At 51.6% G+C, this 16,319-nt stretch overlaps 2 protein-coding genes across 4 annotated transcripts in view; both read left to right on the forward strand.

Annotated features, from left to right (window-relative positions):
• The window catches only part of LOC5522140, a 24,066-nt gene extending 8,826 nt beyond the window's left edge, over nucleotides 1-15,240 (forward strand). For all 3 annotated transcript variants that reach the window (XM_032367592.2, XM_048725246.1, XM_048725247.1), the window contains 4 exons: nucleotides 10,619-10,872; nucleotides 11,348-11,462; nucleotides 11,923-12,017; nucleotides 12,561-15,240. In XM_032367592.2, coding sequence (XP_032223483.2) covers nucleotides 10,619-10,872; nucleotides 11,348-11,462; nucleotides 11,923-12,017; nucleotides 12,561-12,953 — 857 coding nt within the window. In that variant the 3' untranslated portion in view covers nucleotides 12,954-15,240. The remainder of the gene's footprint in view (nucleotides 1-10,618; nucleotides 10,873-11,347; nucleotides 11,463-11,922; nucleotides 12,018-12,560) is intronic.
• Nucleotides 13,395-15,240, forward strand: LOC125561274. The gene is made up of 2 exons (XM_048725244.1): nucleotides 13,395-14,488; nucleotides 14,525-15,240. The coding sequence occupies exons 1-2, from the start codon at nucleotides 13,395-13,397 to the stop codon at nucleotides 14,553-14,555; spliced, it is 1,125 nt and encodes a 374-aa protein (XP_048581201.1). The 3' UTR covers nucleotides 14,556-15,240.
• Nucleotides 15,241-16,319: the final 1,079 nt, after the last annotated feature.

A 16,319-nucleotide genomic window follows, 5' to 3' on the forward strand; every position in this document is an offset into this window, starting at 1 on the left:
ATCAGTTTGGCTGGATGTTATCGCCTGATATTTGTCCTGTGAAAATGTGCACGTGACCCGTATTGACCAATGAGAGCGCGTGAAAATTTATCACTGGGATATAAGTTTTAAAAACTTCTCTCGACTGGGAAAAATTCTAAATTTATTGTTGTCCTAATTCCCTGATATGTTTATTATTTAGAAAATTTTCTATTTTAATGATTATTCCGCCTTGGATACTGGCATTCGTAATTGGGAATGACCCCCCTCTGGGTTGAATTGCGTTGATCCCGCGCGACTCTCCGAACAGACTGTTGGAAGCAAAGCGTTTCCTAACCCATCACCCTAGCCACGCAACATGACATCAACATAAAAAGGTGTATTCAACAATATTCATTAAAGCCGCATTGTCACCAGTTTACTTCCGGAGGTCCGACAGAAACCTTAACCGTTAAAAGACAAAAGAATCTATTAAAATCCGAGATATTTAACAGGCCATCCGCTCTAAATTATCAATCATGTCATATATGTTGTGTACCACACGTTGGGTACCCTGTGGGGGAGCGCGGTTACTTTGCCGGCCAGAGTGTTCTCCAGCTGTATGAACAGGCATACCCACAAGCACCATGGGAGAGGATACGCATTGACTTTGCCGGACCCGTGGATGGGATACATTTTCTAGTTGTTGTTGACGCTTACTCCAAATGGCTGGAAATAGTTCCCATGCGCACGACTACAGCTCCGGCAACCATCAAGGTTCTTCATGATCTTTTTGCACGTTTCGGGCTACCCATTCATGTAGTCAGTGACAATGGCCCACAATTCACTTCAGAAGCTTTCGACAAGTTCATGAAGCAAAACGGCGTTAAACACACCACTACAGCACCGTACCACCCAAAGAGCAACGGCCCGGATGAAAGATTCGTCCAAACCTGGCATACGTTGGCATACGAAGCCGGGCAGGGTCCTCCATCGCATCGTTGCCGACTTTCTCTTGAAACAGAGCAACACCTCTAATGCAACTACCCAGCAAACACCGGCCAAACTGATGTTGGGAAGAAACCTGCGCACACGTTTAGATTTGTTGTCACCATACAGACCAGCATCTCCTAAGACGGCACCTGCACTATCACAACCGTCACGATGCTTTACCATTGGCCACAAGGTATGGTATCGAGACTTCAGCGTCTCTGGTGGGAAGTGGTCTCCAGGGTGCGTAACAACAAAGATCGGGAATGTGATGTACGAAGTACAGCCAGACAAGTTCCCCCAACAACACGTTCGACGTCATGCAGACCAGCTCTGCGAAAGAACTGCACCTCCTTATCAAGATAGCATGTCTCACCGAGATCACCAGCTACTTCCGATGACCACGCCAGCAGCTGAGCCACTCAGCTGCACAGAGGGAGATGGCGACGCTACAGAAACATTAAATCCCCCTCAAACAACAAGACAGCAAAATACACCGACGATCAGTGAGGAAGTTCCCGAGGATGCGGGAGAGCCGGACATGCCTAGGAGGTCGTCACGCGCGAACAAGGGCATAGCGCCAGACAGGCTGAACTTATAATCGGACACGTTACTTCGTTAGTTAGGCTACCCCCGACCCAACAGCTTCCTTAGAAGAGGGGGGAATGTCATATATGTTGTGTACCACACGTTGGGTACCCTGTGCGGGAGCGCGGTTACTTTGCCGGCCAGAGTGTTCTCCAGCTGTATGAACAGGCTCGTTGATTATATGCTAAATAAAGGTTCATTCACACCTTCCTACATACCTACATACACAACAAATCACATCCTCGAAGAAACTTCCAATAAACACAGTGCTTTCAATATTTTGAAATATTTTTCGCGTTTTCCGTTAAAAATCACCGGAGATAGTAATCGACCGTAATCGACCGGAAGTAATCTGGTGACAATGCGGCTTTAAACCGGCTATCATCCTCCCGTGGCACTCAGTCGTTCCCAGGGTTTCCTATTGCCCTTGCGAACAAAATCGCCACACTTTCTTACGATGGCTATCGGTTCCTTGTATTCCGGAATGATTTTCAAAAAAAAAAATATCGTGAGGCCGAAATTTTTCGCCTTGTGGTATCCCACGAGGGTCAGTGCGCAGCTCTTACAAACTCCTTTGTAGAACAAAGATAATAGGAGACAAAGCAGCTGCGTACTTATTCTCCCACAAGGCTTATTTGAAGCACTTTCGATCATTCTCATTCTGGAATGCTATTTCTGTATAAATTATTAATTACCTGCATGTTGTTTATTTAGTAAAAAATTTCTTCGTTGCAGTCTTTTAAAAACAGGACGATGCTTAAGTTTAAATTTAGGTTGACATCGTCTCTGCGAATGTACCTCGGGCTTGTTAGACTGACGTGTTTCGCATCTCTGTTGGCGGGATTTGCTTGCTCTGTTTTTCTATCAAATTCAGGTTTGTGTTTGTCTTCTGACTACTTTTGGTTAAATGACCGGAATAATTCATAAAATAATGTTTCCACAATTGCATGATCAAAACTTTCAAGAACTTCAGTATCTGATATAACTATCAAACCAACTAAAAGGAGAAGTAGAATGAAAAAAAGCAGCTGTCAAAAATTATTACAAATGATAATAAATTCATCTTCCTCCAAAATATTCCTCCTCAAGTCGTGAGATTGTCCCAGTTATTGATATTCATATTTTTTTTCTTATCTGCTTAACGATAGCGGTTCTTAAATACCAATAGTGATGTAGAACACAACGATTCTCAAATCTTAGATGTACCAGATAATTATCCGTTAAACTGGGTATAAGGTTCATCAACAACTGGTACTCTACTCTGCCTCATTTTGGTAAGACTTATTATTATTCTGACTGCCCTGAAGAAGTTTTTGGTCGATGTTCATGACTCTGGTTAACGAACGCTGCTAGTTTTTTGTTAAACTGGTATAATACTCTTGTTGAAAAAAATACCTACTTTTATGAACTGAAACTTTACGGAGGGAATAATTTTGTCGGAAAATCTTGTCCATCTTTTTTTATGCAAATACAGCATTTTGTTCTCTTCTCCAACTGGGCAACATAAAAAGTGAATCATCATCTTTATGTAATTATTTTCAGAAAACTTAATATTTTTTGGGTGGGGGCATGGTAGATAGTATTTTTGAGATACCATTGACGCGTTATGCCAGGTTTAAAAACAGCATAAGAGATTAAGCTATTTCAACAAAATCAGAAAATTTAAATAAAAATGTCATAGCGTCTCCTATTTCTGCGATGAGCATGATTACTTCGTAGTTATGGTAATCACAAGTGAAAAGTAATATTGAATACTCAAGCCACCTCTAACTTAATCGTTAAAGGGACCGGTCATTATTTAAAAGGGGAGGGGTGCAGGGTGAGAGATGGGGAGGGGTGCAGGGTGAGAGAAGGGGAGGGGTGCAGGTTGAGAGATGGGGAGGGGTGCAGGGTGAGAGATGGGGAGGGATGAAGGGTGAAAGAAGGGGAGGGGTGAAGGGTGAGAGAAGGGGAGGGGTGCAGGGTGAAAGAAGGGGAGGGGTGCAGGGTGAGAGAAGGGGAGGGGTGCAGGGTAAGAGATGGGGAGGGGTGCAGGGTGAGAGAAGGGGAGGGGTGCAGGGTGAGAGATGGGGAGGGGTGCAGGGTGAGAGAAGGGGAGGGGTGCAGGGTGAGAGAAGGGGAGGGGTGAAGGGTGAGAGATGGGGAGAGGTACAGGGTGAGAGATGGGGAGAGGTACAGGGTGAGAGATGGGGAGGAGTGCATGGTGAGAGAAGGGGAGGGGTGCAGGATGAGAGATGGGGAGGGGTGCAGGGTGAGAGAAGGGGAGGGGTGCAGGGTGAGAGAAGGGGAGGGGTGCAGGGTGAGAGAAGGGGAGGGGTGCAGGGTGAGAGAAGGGGAGGGGTGCAGGGTGAGAGAAGGGGAGGGGTGCAGGGTGAGAGAAGGGGAGGGGTGCAGGGTGAGAGAAGGGGAGGGGTGCAGGGTGAGAGAAGGGGAGGGGTGCATGGTGAGAGAAGGGGAGGGGTGCAGGGTGAGAGAAGGGGAGGGGTGCAGGGTGAGAGAAGGGGAGGGGTGCAGGGTGAGAGAAGGGGAGGGGTGCAGGGTGAGAGAAGGGGAGGGGTGCAGGGTGAGAGAAGGGGAGGGGTGCAGGGTGAGAGAAGGGGAGGGGTGCAGGGTGAGAGAAGGGGAGGGGTGCAGGGTGAGAGAAGGGGAGGGGTGCAGGGTGAGAGAAGGGGAGGGGTGCATGGTGAGAGAAGGGGAGGGGTGCAGGGTGAGAGAAGGGGAGGGGTGCAAGGTGAGAGATGGGGAGGGGTGCAGGGTGAGAGAAGGGGAGGGGTGCAGGGTGAGAGAAGGGGAGGGGTGAAGGGTGAGAGATGGGGAGAGGTACAGGGTGAGAGATGGGGAGAGGTACAGGGTGAGAGATGGGGAGGAGTGCATGGTGAGAGAAGGGGAGGGGTGCAGGGTGAGAGAAGGGGAGGGGTGCATGGTGAGAGAAGGGGAGGGGTGCAGGGTGAGAGAAGGGGAGGGGTGCAGGGTGAGAGATGGGGAGGGGTGCAGGGTGAGAGAAGGGGAGGGGTGCAGGGTGAGAGAAGGGGAGGGGTGCAGGGTGAGAGAAGGGGAGGGGTGCAGGGTGAGAGAAGGGGAGGGGTGCAGGGTGAGAGAAGGGGAGGGGTGCAGGGTGAGAGAAGGGGAGGGGTGCAGGGTGAGAGAAGGGGAGGGGTGCAGGGTGAGAGAAGGGGAGGGGTGCATGGTGAGAGAAGGGGAGGGGTGCAGGGTGAGAGAAGGGGAGGGGTGCAGGGTGAGAGAAGGGGAGGGGTGCAGGGTGAGAGAAGGGGAGGGGTGCAGGGTGAGAGAAGGGGAGGGGTGCAGGGTGAGAGAAGGGGAGGGGTGCAGGGTGAGAGAAGGGGAGGGGTGCAGGGTGAGAGAAGGGGAGGGGTGCAGGGTGAGAGATGGGGAGGGGTGCAGGGTGAGAGAAGGGGAGGGGTGCAGGGTGAGAAAAGGGGAGGGGTGCAGGGTGAGAGAAGGGGAGGGGTGCATGGTGAGAGAAGGGGAGGGGTGCAGGGTGAGAGATGGGGAGGGGTGCAGGGTGAGAGAAGGGGAGGGGTGCATGGTGAGAGAAGGGGAGGGGTGCAGGGTGAGAGAAGGGGAGGGGTGCAGGGTGAGAGATGGGGAGGGGTGCAGGGTGAGAGAAGGGGAGGGGTGCAGGGTGAGAGAAGGGGAGGGGTGAAGGGTGAGAGATGGGGAGAGGTACAGGGTGAGAGATGGGGAGAGGTACAGGGTGAGAGATGGGGAGGAGTGCATGGTGAGAGAAGGGGAGGGGTGCAGGATGAGAGATGGGGAGGGGTGCAGGGTGAGAGAAGGGGAGGGGTGCAGGGTGAGAGAAGGGGAGGGGTGCAGGGTGAGAGAAGGGGAGGGGTGCAGGGTGAGAGAAGGGGAGGGGTGCAGGGTGAGAGAAGGGGAGGGGTGCAGGGTGAGAGAAGGGGAGGGGTGCAGGGTGAGAGAAGGGGAGGGGTGAAGGGTGAGAGATGGGGAGAGGTACAGGGTGAGAGATGGGGAGAGGTACAGGGTGAGAGATGGGGAGGAGTGCATGGTGAGAGAAGGGGAGGGGTGCATGGTGAGAGAAGGGGAGGGGTGCAGGGGGAGAGAAGGGGAGGGGTGCAGGGTGAGAGAAGGGGAGAGGTACAGGGTGAGAGATGGGGAGAGGTACAGGGTGAGAGATGGGGAGAGGTACAGGGTGAGAGATGGGGAGGAGTGCATGGTGAGAGAAGGGGAGAGGTACAGGGTGAGAGATGGGGAGGAGTGCATGGTGAGAGAAGGGGAGGGGTGCATGGTGAGAGAAGGGGAGGGGTGCAGGGGGAGAGAAGGGGAGGGGTGCAGGGTGAGAGAAGGGGAGGGGTGCAGGGTGAGAGAAGGGGAGAGGTGCAGGGTGAGAGAAGGGGAGGGGTGCAGGGTGAGAGATGGGGAGGGGTGCAGGGTGAGAGATGGGGAGGGGTGCAGGGTGAGAGATAGGGAGGGGTGCAGGGTGAGAGAAGGGGAGGGGTGCAGGGTGAGAGATAGGGAGGACTGCAGGGTGAGAGAAGGGGAGGGGTGCAGGGTGAGAGATGGGGAGGGGTGCGGGGTGAGAGATGGGGAGGGGTGCAGGGTGAGAGAAGGGGAGAGGTGCAGGGTGCAAGATGGGGAGGGGTGCAGGGTGAGAGATGGGGAGGGGTGCAGGGTGAGAGAAGGGGAGGGGTGCAGGGTGAGAGATGGGGAGGGGTGCAGGGTGAGAGATGGGGAGGGGTGCAGGGTGAGAGATGGGCAGGGTGAGAGATAAGCAGGGGTGCAGGGTGAGAGAAGGGGAGGGGTGCAGGGTGAGAGATGGGGAGGGGTGCAGGGTGAGAGAAGGGGAGGGGTGCAGGGTGAGAGAAGGGGAGGGGTGCAGGGTGAGAGATGGGGAGGGGTGCAGGGTGAGAGATGGGGAGGGGTGCAGGGTGAGAGAAGGGGAGAGGTGCAGGGTGAGAGATGGGGAGGGGTGCAGGGTGAGAGATGGGGAGGGGTGCAGGGTGAGAGATAGGGAGGGGTGCAGGGTGAGAGAAGGGGAGGGGTGCAGGGTGAGAGATAGGGAGGACTGCAGGGTGAGAGAAGGGGAGGGGTGCAGGGTGAAAGAAGGGGAGGGGTGCAGGGTGAGAGATGGGAAGGGGTGCAGGGTTAGAGAAGGGGAGGGGTGCAGGGCGAGAGGTGGGGAGGGGTGCAGGGTGAGAGAAGGGGAGGGGTGCAGGGTGAGAGAAGGGGAGGGGTGCAGGACGAGAGAAGGGGAGGGGTGCAGGGCAAGAGGTGGGGAGGGGTGCAGGGCGAGAGAAGGGGAGGGGTGCAGGGCGAGAGAAGGGGAGGGGTGCAGGGTGAGAGATGGGGAGGGATGAAGGGTGAGAGATGGGGAGGGGTGCAGGTTGAGAGAAGGTTAGAGGTGCAGGATGAGAGATGGGGAGGGGTGCAGGGTGAGAGATGGGGAGGGGTGCAGGGTGAGAGAAGGGGAGGGGTGCAGGGTGAGAGATGGGGAGGGGTGCAGGGTGAGAGAAGGGGAGGGGTGCAGGGTGAGAGATGGGGAGGGGTGCAGGGTGAGAGATGGGAAGGGGTGCAGGGTGAGAGATGGGGAGGGGTGCAGGGTGAGAGATGGGGAGGGGTGCAGGGTGAGAGATGGGGAGGGGTGCAGGGTGAGAGATGGGGAGGGGTGCAGGGTGAGAGATGGGGAGGGGTGCAGGGTGAGAGAAGGGGAGGGGTGCAGGGTGAGAGAAGGGGAGGGGTGCAGGGTGAGAGAAGGGGAGGGGTGCAGGGTGAGAGATGGGGAGGGGTGCAGGGTGAGAGAGGGGGAGGGGTGCAGGGTGAGAGAGGGGGAGGGGTGCAGGGTGAGAGATGGGGAGGGGTGCAGGGTGAAAGAAGGGGAGGGGTGCAGGGTAAAAGAAGGGGAGGGGTGCAGGGTGAGAGATGGGAAGGGGTGCAGTGTTAGAGAAGGGGAGGGGTGCAGGGCGAGAGGTGGGGAGGGGTGCAGGGTGAGAGGTGGGGAGGGGTGCAGGGTGAGAGATGGGGAGGGGTGCAGGGTGAGAGATGGGGAGGGGTGCAGGGTGAGAGAAGGGGAGAGGTGCAGGGTGAGAGATGGGGAGGGGTGCAGGGTGAGAGATGGGGAGGGGTGCAGGGTGAGAGATGGGGAGGGGTGCAGGGTGAGAGGAGGGGAGGGGTGCAGGGTGAAAGAAGGGGAGGGGTGCAGGGTGAGAGATGGGGAGGGATGAAGGGTGAGAGATGGGGAGGGGTGCAGGTTGAGAGAAGGTTAGAGGTGCAGGATGAGAGATGGGGAGGGGTGCAGGGTGAGAGATGGGGAGGGGTGCAGGGTGAGAGAAGGGGAGGGGTGCAGGGTGAGAGATGGCGAGGGGTGCAGGGTGAGAGAAGGGGAGGGGTGCAGGGTGAGAGATGGGGAGGGGTGCAGGGTGAGAGATGGGAAGGGGTGCAGTCTAAGAGATGGGGAGGGGTGCAGGTGAGAGATGGGGGAGGGGTGCAGGTGAGAGATGGGGGAGGGGTGCATGGTGAGAGATGGGGGAGGGGTGCATGGTGAGAGAAGGCGAGGGGTGCAGGGTGAGAGATGGGGAGGGGTGCAGGGTGAAAGAAGGGGAGGGGTGCAGGGTGAGAGATGGGGAGGGGTGCAGGGTTAAAGATGTGGAGGGGTGCATGGTGAGAGATGGGGAGGGGTGCAGGGTGAGAGAAGGGGAGGGGTGCAGGGTGAGAGAAGGGGAGGGGTGAAGGGTGAGAGATGGGGAGGGGTGCATGGTGAGAGATGGGGAGGGGTGCAGGGTGAGAGAAGGGGAGGGGTGCAGGGCGAGAGAAGGGGAGGGGTGCAGGGCGAGAGAAGGGGAGGGGTGCAGGGTGAGAGATGGGGAGGGGTGCAGGGTGAGAGAAGGGGAGGGGTGCAGGGTGAGAGATGGGGAGGGGTGAAGGGTGAGAGATGGGGAGGGGTGCAGGGTGAGAGAAGGGGAGGTGTGCAGGGTGAGAGAAGGGGAGGGGTGCAGGGTGAGAGAAGGGGAGGGGTGCAGGGTGAGAGAAGGGGAGGGGTGCAGGGTGAGAGATGGGGAGGGGTGCAGGGTGAGAGAAGGGGAGGGGTGCAGGGTGAGAGAAGGGGAGGGGTGCAGGGCGAGAGAAGGGGAGGGGTGCAGGGTGAGAGAAGGGGAGGGGTGCAGGGTGAGAGATGGGGAGGGGTGCAGGGTGAGAGAAGGGGAGGTGTGCAGGGTGAGAGAAGGGGAGGGGTGCAGGGTGAGAGAAGGGGAGGGGTGCAGGGTGAGAGAAGGGGAGGGGTGAAGGGTGAGAGATGGGGAGGACTGCAGGGTGAGAGAAGGGGAGGGGTGCAGGGTGAGAGAAGGGGAGGGGTGCAGGGTGAGAGAAGGGGAGGTGTGCAGGGTGAGAGAAGGGGAGGGGTGCAGGGTGAGAGAAGGGGAGGGGTGCAGGGTGAGAGAAGGGGAGGGGTGAAGGGTGAGAGATGGGGAGGACTGCAGGGTGAGAGAAGGGGAGGGGTGCAGGGTGAGAGAAGGGGAGGGGTGCAGGGTGAGAGAAGGGGAGGGGTGCAGGGTGAGAGAAGGGGAGGGGTGCAGGGTGAGAGAAGGGGAGGGGTGCAGGGTGAGAGATGGGGAGGGGTGCAGGGTGAGAAAAGGGGAGGGGTGCAGGGTGAGAGAAGGGGAGGGGTGCAGGGTGAGAGATGGGGAGGGGTGCAGGGTGAGAGAAGGGGAGGGGTGCAGGGTGAGAGATGGGGAGGGGTGCAGGGTGAGAGAAGGGGAGGGGTGCAGGGTGAGAGATGGGGAGGGGTGCAGGGTGAGAGAAGGGGAGGTGTGCAGGGTGAGAGAAGGGGAGGGGTGCAGGGTGAGAGAAGGGGAGGGGTGCAGGGTGAGAGAAGGGGAGGGGTGAAGGGTGAGAGATGGGGAGGACTGCAGGGTGAGAGAAGGGGAGGGGTGCAGGGTGAGAGAAGGGGAGGGGTGCAGGGTGAGAGAAGGGGAGGGGTGCAGGGTGAGAGAAGGGGAGGGGTGCAGGGTGAGAGAAGGGGAGGGGTGCAGGGCGAGAGAAGGGGAGGGGTGCAGGGCGAGAGAAGGGGAGGGGTGCAGGGCGAGAGATGGGGAGGGGTGCAGGGTGAGAGAAGGGGAGGTGTGCAGGGTGAGAGATGGGGAGGGGTGCAGGGTGAGAGAAGGGGAGGGAAAAACGACAGCCATTCATACCTTTATTAAGAATATGAAAATATTTTATTGGACAAGATTAATTAGAAGACTTTTAACTATTTCATGTAAAAAGAATGAAATGCGAAATGACACCTGAAATGCTATCTGAATCATGCTAAGGCGTACCTGAATTAATACCGAAAATAGAACTGCCCATAAAGCGAATTCGTTTCTTTTGGGTGAAAAAGGTTTTTATCGACAGATGGATAGGAATATTTTCCTTTCTTCTCTCTAATAATACATTAAATCACCAATGAAATATAGTAAAACAATGGGAAGGCTATCACGCTCGCTATATCTTTTCTAGCCCCCCCTCCCCCCAATATTTTCAAATATTATAAGGAAATAACCATTAGAGGGGGTGGCTGCGCCCATCTCTCAATGTTTTCTTAATAGGGAGCTTAAGCACCAGGCGTTCTTGACAACACGAACGTGGGGAGGTCGCGCAGGGACTGAGTCTAGGACGGCGTTTTTGGCGCCATTTTCTATGTTTAATAGAAAACATTGAAACATTGTAACAACAGTGAAAATTTTCATTATAAACAAAGCTGAAACATGGGGGGGGGGCACAGTCTTTTAGATAAACAAATAATGTAGTTATTTGCAGCTTAATAAATCGCAGAATAATGACAGAATATGTACTTTCGCGAGTTGAGTAGCAGAAGCCATCGTCCCTTATGTAAGAGTATTTGTTGACAAATTGCATACGGGAAAAAAGCTTTTCTGAGGTGAGTGACGGGAGGTCACGGACGGCTGTGCATGCGCAGTAGATACACCACGGAAAAAATACTTCCGGCAGACGTCCGTGAATCAAAAACGCCGGATGCTTTTAAGCTTAAAAGCTCTCTAATGTTTCTGCATCGTACCCCCCCCCCCCCCTCCCATAACTCGAGGCCTTCTACGGCTATGGTTTATCCTAGGTGACGGTGATTGCCGTGTTCTACACATGCTGCCTGCCACCCCTAATAAAAAGTTCCCCGGGCACGTATTCTCCACCACTCCCGTCCTTTCCCAGGACATGTGTGAGGCCACGTGCTACATGGAGCCCAACTGCGCATCGTTCAACTTCGGACTGGCATCAGATGGAAAGATGACTTGCGAATTAAATAATAATTCGGCGAAAGATCCTGGTGAACTCAAGGATAAAGTAGGATTCGTATACCAGGGATACAAGGTGGGTACATTATGTTGTCGAAAATGGGTGGCGGTCGAAAATAAAATTGGACTAGGGAAAACGCTCACTTTGACCCAAATACTAGAGCTAAGGCCAGTTTGAAAGTTTAACTGGTTCGCTTTCATTTTGGACTGCAATCTTTTTTTACAATAACAAACACGTTTGACAATTGATGGCAAAAGCGATAATAGACTAATTTGTAAACATGATTAAAGAGAATGGAAGAACCTCAAGAAAATAACTAAAAACATCACCTAATTTTAGATGATTAGGACGGCACATGAAATGGACGTAGAAGGGGTGGGTCACTAAGGCCATTGCCACATATATCAAAGCCTACTACAGCTCTCTATGACATCTATGCCGGAGTACCCCTCTCATCAACTCCTGGCTGCGCACCCATCAAATGGCTGTTCTTATCCCACTGTGACTCATTCAAGGCATCTACTAATAGCACTGTGTCGTCTCTCCTCAGAACACGTGCGGCATCAGTACATGTCTGTCTGGATCTTTCTGTCAAACAGGGTACGGAGAGAAGAACCACCGATGTATGTGCAAAGCCAACCTAACCGGAGCGCATTGCGATATATGTAAGCGAATATTCGACAAGAAAACAATTGTTTCTTTCGAAATGACTGTTATAATAGGCCATTCCAGCTAAAAGTATACGAAAAAAATTGACATGGACACCTACCCCAATTACCGTCATGCAGCGCGCCTTTGTTTGGTGCAAGCTTAAAAGGCGCGCGCTGCATTCTGGTAGTCGAGGTAGGTTTTTATCGTAATGCCAGCGCATACTTATGGCTGGAATGTCCTATTGTTATGTGACCGCAAAAATCCACAAATCTACATAATATGTAGATCCCATAATATGTTCCGCATGTGGTGCCCCTACCCCCCTCCCCACCCCTGGTTCGACAAATCCTGGGAACGCTTTTGTCTTGCATCGTCACACTAAAGGATTTTATTGCCGCGATCGATACATAGGCTTATCAAGCAATTTTGCTTTATTTCAATTTTTGTGATACATTCTTTTCTGTCGTTTCACAGCAAAATATATCACGGTTAATGTAAAATCGTATGCCAAGGGTAGTTTCCATGGGTTGAGCGAGATCATCGTTGACGGGACAGATTATTGCCTCAAGGTCAGTCAGTTGCATCAATTGTGCCAATAAGCACGCGTGAATTACACATTTGATCGACTCAAACTTCGTAAATAGGAGGATTCTGTCGTGCACTGTAGTGTTTCGCTGTCAAGGTGACCACGGTAGCATGCGTCGCATAGTTAAGCTGTCACGGTCGCACTGCAAAAGTTAGGTCATTCTTCAGGTGATGAGAAGAGGAGAGAAGACACGAGCGAGGAGAGGAAGGAGAGAGAAAAAATAGGAAAGGGGAGGGGAAGAAGGAACGGAGAACGGACAGGACTGAGTTTAATCGACTATATACGTTTTATCGATTATGATAAAACTCAGCAAACCTAATTTGTCAACAACCCTTTTTGAATAATTATTAAAAACGACGTGATATTATTATTACACAATTGTACAGAGGTTAAAGACTCGCCATGATCACAAAGAAAAACTTTTGAGAAGGTTATCTAATAAGAATGGAAGAATCAATGATATTTTGTTTGAAACGTCATATCCGCACTGTAAAATACTTTGTTATGATTTTTTGATACTTTACAGCAAAGAGGACATAACTTCGCCGCTTTTTCTATGAATGGGACGTTCATCAGTAAGGCTAATTTCGATACTTACGGAAGTGCCACAGCAGACGATGAGATGCGTGATTACATCAACGACTTGCCGTCTAACTCTCTTGTTATCATCTCTACGTACGACTCTGCAGAAAGACACGTCGCTGATGCATATAATGCACTGAGAAGTCTTGGTGCCGTGGAACCGCTCAAATCAGGTTACAGAGGAACGTGGTTTTTGATTGGTCATAAGGGAGGGCCACGCCCCTGGATCACGCAAGGCAACCACGAAAGTTCAGTTCCTTCAATGGGGTCGGCGCATGTGCAAAAAGAGGGATGTTTCGCCCATGCTTCACTTTATCAACAATGGTGTAACCCATAATAGTGTAGTGTAAGTAGAGACTAAGCCTTGTCGTCACATTGACTTTGCTTACAATCTGAACTATCACGTGTCCAGGGGTATGCAATTACATGGATTGGACTATGTCATCACGTGACCTGATGAGTGTTAATGTCACGTGAACAGGTTTGCGCTATCACGCGACTTGTGACGTGAATGTATAATCAATGACCTTGGACATGCCTCACATTGGATGAATTACGTCGTCACGTGCCGCCGAGCTATGCCATCACGTCAACTAGAATATGCAATCACATGACCTGGGTCATGCTTCACATTGGCTTAATTACGTCGTCACGTGACCTGAGCTATATCACGTCGACTAGAATGTGCAATCACATGACCTGTATCATGCCTCACATTGGATTAATTACGTCGTCACGTGACCTGAGCTATATCACGTCAACTAGAATATGAAATCACATGACCTGGGTCATGCTTCACATCGGATTAATTACGTCGTCACGTGACCTGAGCTATATCACGTCAACTAGAATATGCAATCACATGACCTGGGTCATGCTTCACATTGGCTTAATTACGTCGTCACGTGACCTGAGCTATATCACGTCAACTAGAATGTGCAATCACATGACCTGTATCATGCCTCACATTGGCTTAATTACGTCGTCACGTGACCTGAGCTATATCACGTCAACTAGAATGTGCAATCACATGACCCGGTTCATGCCTCACATTGGCTTAATTACGTCGTCACGTGGCCTGAGCTATATCACGTCAACTAGAATGTGCAATCACATGACCTGTATCATGCCTCACATTGGCTTAATTACGTCGTCACGTGACCTGAGCTATATCACGTCAACTAGAATGTGCAATCACATGACCCGGTTCATGCCTCACATTGGCTTAATTACGTCGTCACGTGGCCTGAGCTATATCACGTCAAGTAGAATGTGCAATCACATGACCTGGGTCATGCTTCACATTGGCTTAATTACGTCGTCACGTGGCCTGAGCTATATCACGTCAACTAGAATGTGCAATCACATGACCCGGTTCATGCCTCACATTGGCTTAATTACGTCGTCACGTGGCCTGAGCTATATCACGTCAAGTAGAATGTGCAATCACATGACCTGGGTCATGCTTCACATTGGCTTAATTACGTCGTCACGTGGCCTGAGCTATATCACGTCAACTAGAATGTGCAATCACATGACCCGGTTCATGCCTCACATTGGCTTAATTACGTCGTCACGTGGCCTGAGCTATATCACGTCAACTAGAATGTGCAATCACATGACCTGGGTCATGCTTCACATTGGCTTAATTACGTCGTCACGTGGCCTGAGCTATATCACGTCAACTAGAATGTGCAATCACATGACCCGGTTCATGCCTCACATTGGCTTAATTACGTCGTCACGTGGCCTGAGCTATATCACGTCAAGTAGAATGTGCAATCACATGACCTGGGTCATGCTTCACATTGGCTTAATTACGTCGTCACGTGGCCTGAGCTATATCACGTCAAGTAGAATGTGCAATCACATGACCTGGGCCATGCCTCACATGGGCTAAATTACGCCGTCACGTGACCTTAGCCATTTAGTCACGTGACTTATGTTTACCTAGCTTTACGCCGTCTTGTTTTCTTAGTTAGGAGAACTAGGAAATGCCATCATGTGACCTAGGAAATTTCATCACATGACCTAGGATATACTATAATGTGACCTAGGATATGCTATCACATGACCTAAGATATGCCATCATGTGACCTAGGATATGCCATCACATGACCTAGGATATGCTATCACATGAACTAAGATTTGCCATCACGTGACCTAAAATATGACATCACATGACCTAGGATATGCTATCACTTGACCTAGGATATGCTATCACGTGACCTAGGATATGCTATCACGTGACCTAGGATATGCTATCACGTGACCTAGGTTATGCCATCACATGACCTAGGTTATGCCATCACATGACCTAGGATATGCCATCACATGACCTAGGTTATGCCATCACATGACCATGCCATTATGAGATCTAGCACATGTGGAAAATATGTTCATAGCACAACTATTTATCATGCGTATTCTTTTTATTGACTTTTATTTGAATTAAAATATATCCGCAAGTATATCCGTGGTTTGTTTGCCTTCCCTCTTTTTGTATACTAGCCCGTAGAAATTAAGGTTTCTATTTCGAATCAACGATATTTGTAGAATAAACTGTAGCTCTTTTTTTTGTTAATTACTTTTCACCATAAATATTAAAAGAGAAGATATTGCAATATGTCGTTTCGTACTTTTTGATGGAGCAATCTAAAGTGTTTGGCGTCAATACTCCCCGAGGGAGGGGGTCTAAGGTGCATGGCGTCAATACTCCCCGAGGGAGGGGGTCTAAGGTGCATGGCGTCAATACTCCCCGAGGGAGGGGGTCTAAGGTGCATGGCGTCAATACTCCCCGAGGGAAGGGGTCTAAGGTGCATGGCGTCAATACTCCCCGAGGGAAGGGGTCTAAGGTGCATGGCGTCAATACTCCCCGAGGAAAGGGGTCTAAGGTGCATGCCCTACCCATCTCTTTTGCTGCGCCTTTTTTAACAATGGGGCAGAAAATAGAGAAATGAGAGTACAGCATAAAGTTAAAAAGCATTTCCTTTCTTGAAACTGCCTTCTTAGGTATTTGTGTCTGTTTGAGTCAGAAAGCTAAGTGTGACAAAATGATAATTGAGCCCTCCCCCCCCCCACCCCTTCAGCGAAAAGCTAGATCCGACCGATGCCCAGCTCTCCCCTCCCTGCCCTCTGATTAAGCGCGATGATTTGTCAGTCGGACCATAAAGCGCAACAGATTTTTGCTGCCTGACCTCAGTCGGACCATAAAGCGCAACAGATTTTTGCTGCCTGACCTCAGCCGGACCCTAAAGCGCAACAGATTTTTGCTGCCTGACCTCAGTCGGACCCTAAAGCGCAACAGATTTTTGCTGCCTGACCTCAGTCGGACCATAAAGCGCAACAGATTTTTGCTGCCTGACCTGATTATTCCTCTCACAGCATTCTAACAGCTTGTAAATATGGTATGTGGACGATCGGCCCGTCAAATTGATGCGTGTAAATGAGCTTTTATGCAATTGCATTGTCTATATTTACTGAAAGAGGTCGTTGTCTATTCTGGTCCCCATTACTTCTTTCCGTCACTAGTACTTAGCAAAGAAGGAAAGGGCAAAATTTATTACATTTTAAAGGTAATGTCGGAATCTCTATCAATCTTTATCGCACAGAGCTTCCTACACTTAAATACTTTGTTCCAAATAGTATACCAGGCTCCCTGGTGTTACTGGGAGACAACAAATAAATTCACCGACAGCTCCTG

The sequence above is a fragment of the Nematostella vectensis genome, chromosome 3, assembly GCF_932526225.1.
Source record: "Nematostella vectensis chromosome 3, jaNemVect1.1, whole genome shotgun sequence".
In the NCBI taxonomy this organism is placed as follows: domain Eukaryota; kingdom Metazoa; phylum Cnidaria; class Anthozoa; order Actiniaria; family Edwardsiidae; genus Nematostella; species Nematostella vectensis.